Source organism: Mesitornis unicolor, unplaced genomic scaffold (assembly GCF_000695765.1).
Source record: "Mesitornis unicolor isolate BGI_N332 unplaced genomic scaffold, ASM69576v1 scaffold38245, whole genome shotgun sequence".
Taxonomy (NCBI): domain Eukaryota; kingdom Metazoa; phylum Chordata; class Aves; order Mesitornithiformes; family Mesitornithidae; genus Mesitornis; species Mesitornis unicolor.
Window position 1 is genome coordinate 110579 of NW_010186875.1, and position 2814 is coordinate 113392.

Genomic DNA, 2814 nt, shown 5'->3' on the forward strand with positions numbered 1-2814 from the left:
AAAGGTGGTAATATACGAGCAATATGAAAAGAACTGGATTCAGATCATTAGAGGTTCACAAACCAAACACACGAAGCTTTGGAGGCTGTCCAAAACAAAACCATGCCTAGGTGGTGATGTCCGTTCAATAAAAACTCAATGTCATAATTATCCTCTCACTTTTTCCCCAAAGAGCATTAGTGCTCTGAACTGTGCTGCTGCTCAGCCAATTATATTAATGCTGCGCGAAGACGGATAGGGCCAGCAGCCAATCGCTGTGCCAGGTCACTGCCTGCTGACGGGTAATTTACAATTACCGAGCAATTAGCAAATGAAGTGAAAATTCAACACTCATCTCCACATAACGCACAATAACTCATTTTAAAATTAAAAAGATGTTCTAATAACTTCACTTTGGCTACAGACACACACAGAAAAATAAAGCCTCCTTCTCCCAGTTTCTCCTCCTTTTACAGCTGATGAAACACTTTGCTGTCTGAAGCCAGAGACCAAACATATTGTTTGATGGTTCTAAACTGAACTATCTCTTCCTTGCAAGTAAGTATCTATTCAATAACAGGAAAGAATAAAAAGAAAGCTGTTGATAAAGGTAATATTCATCCAATCAGTATATTTGAAACGTATTAAATTAACCACCTGATGAACACCCTTGTCCTTTGGATGGGCGATAAACTAGAATTAACCAGGCTGAGAGCCCAAAATGTTACTTTCTTCTCTATATTTAGCAATAAGTGACATAAAAAGAGGCTGATCTGCAAATAGTCAGTTGCACAAAACAGATTTCTTTCCTATTAATTATTAAGATTTTTAATAGTTTATTGTGCTCACAACAAAGTATAGAGCTCCCATTGCATACACTCACAATCCTAATCCTAATTTTTTTAAAAATTAGCAAAAATTAACTTCTGGATAACCTTGGTTTATCCTCCCTCTAGAAAACTACTGCTTCTTCCTGAGTATATGGTGTGAACACTGGAATTGATCTTCTCTAATAGGGTAGGAAAAAGGCTAAAGAGGTCGCAATCAGTAGTGAAATCCAAGTAGATAAAAGGAGATTCTTGTATTTTGATGTCCTCTGATATTAGGAAAAAAAAAATAAATCCTGACTCTTAAGGGTTGGTAAAGGGCAAAAAAAATAGGAAAAGCCATAGGCTCCTATCAAAAGGAAGAGAGAGAAGAAAAAAACAAACCACCACCACAACACACAGTTGATACAAATACATAACACTTCTGTATGCACTGGACAACACCAGTCTTACTGCACTGATGCCAGCTCTAGGCTGTCATCTTATATTTAAATGTATCCAAGTCAGAAAAAAAAAAAAAAACACAACCCAGCAACCAAAAATATACAAAGCTAAATCATGTCAACTGAAAAAAAAACCACAAAAAACCTGATGGCATTCAACATATTTCTCTCTCCAAAAAGATACCAGCAACAAAATAAACTTTTCCCTGACTGTATGGGCTTTCAAAAAACATTCACGCTGCCAACATAATACATTTACTCCTCCAACAGCCCTTCACCCTCCTTCTGCATGAGAAATACCCATTTCTGGATTTTTCCTTCTTGCGCCTTCTGTGTTACCACAGCGTCAGGAGGGAAGAGGAGGGAAACCAAAGCAACGGGGAAAAATCCGGCACCAACCTGTTGCTGTGGATACTGCATTCCTCCCATGGCTGCCGGGGCCCGGCCCTGCATCCCCACCGGGTAGCGCTGGGGGCCGGGAGGGCCATAGGTCTGCCCGGGGTAGGGGCTGCTCTGCTGCGCCTGAGAGTGGGGGTTATTGCCCATGCCGTACAACTGGGGTCTCTTCATCACCATCGGGTCCATTGGGCTGCCCTGTTGCAAGACACAAGCAAAGAAATGCTTGTAAGATTTGGGAAGAAAAAGGTCAGAATAGTCACACTTATCGCAGGCGGATTATACGCGCGCTTTCTCAACACTTTATATATCAAATATTGACTTGACACACAAACAGGCAAAGTACCACACTGTGGTTCTCATATTAATTGGATCAGCTTTTGAATGGTGAGTTTGGGACTTCCATTCCATTAAAAGAAGAAAAAAAAAAAATCTCCTCAATCATAAAGTTGTCCCTTACCTACAAAAAAGCCAGTACGGTAACTACCTAATAAATTTCAGCTTATTAAATAATTAAGTACACTGCTGTAAAGTGATTAGCATCACTGACTTTAATGTGTAAACATAAATAAATGCCTATCAAGAGAGACACAAGTAATGGGCAAGATATTTAACCTTGAGAAAACGTCTGTTTTCTTTGCTTGAAAAAAGGGAAAGTGGAAAGAAAAGAAAGTTTCCAAGAAGTGCAGTGCATACAGAACACTATTTTGGTGCTTTCATATTGCTATCGTGTGCATTAATACGTTTCCAGATCATAACACAAGTCATAACCCACATTTCAGATGAGCATTTATTTGTCTCCCTAACAGACCACAGAAAACCCAAACTGCAGTCACTGACAGAGGGGGAGGGGAGGCAAGCGAGGGAAGTTTTATTTTTAGACTTTTTGGCAGCACTTACCAAGCACCGTAACAGCTTCAGGACGGGTGTCAACCATTGTGTGTAATAAAACCTCATGTTTTATTACTGAGGACTAACTCAACCAGAAACAAAAAAATCCAGAACAACAAAACCCACCACACTTTGTCAAGCGCAGCGCTGTATTGCTAACGACATCCACTTTTTAATTCCTGAGTGCCAGTTATATTCACGGAAGAAAGGTGGAAAAGAAAAAAGCTTTACAAAAGCCTATCACAACCTCATCTTCATGAAAGACATTGCCCGCCCCC

General features: G+C 39.9%; 1 protein-coding gene across 1 annotated transcript in view; it reads right to left on the reverse strand.

Moving 5' to 3' along the window:
- The window catches only part of LOC104541259 (AT-rich interactive domain-containing protein 1B-like), a 62347-nt gene extending 60507 nt beyond the window's left edge, over positions 1-1840 (reverse strand). The window contains exon 1 of the mRNA XM_010185264.1: positions 1649-1840. Coding sequence (XP_010183566.1) covers positions 1649-1834 — 186 coding nt within the window. The 5' untranslated portion in view covers positions 1835-1840. The remainder of the gene's footprint in view (positions 1-1648) is intronic.
- Between the last annotated feature and the right edge of the window lie 974 nt (positions 1841-2814).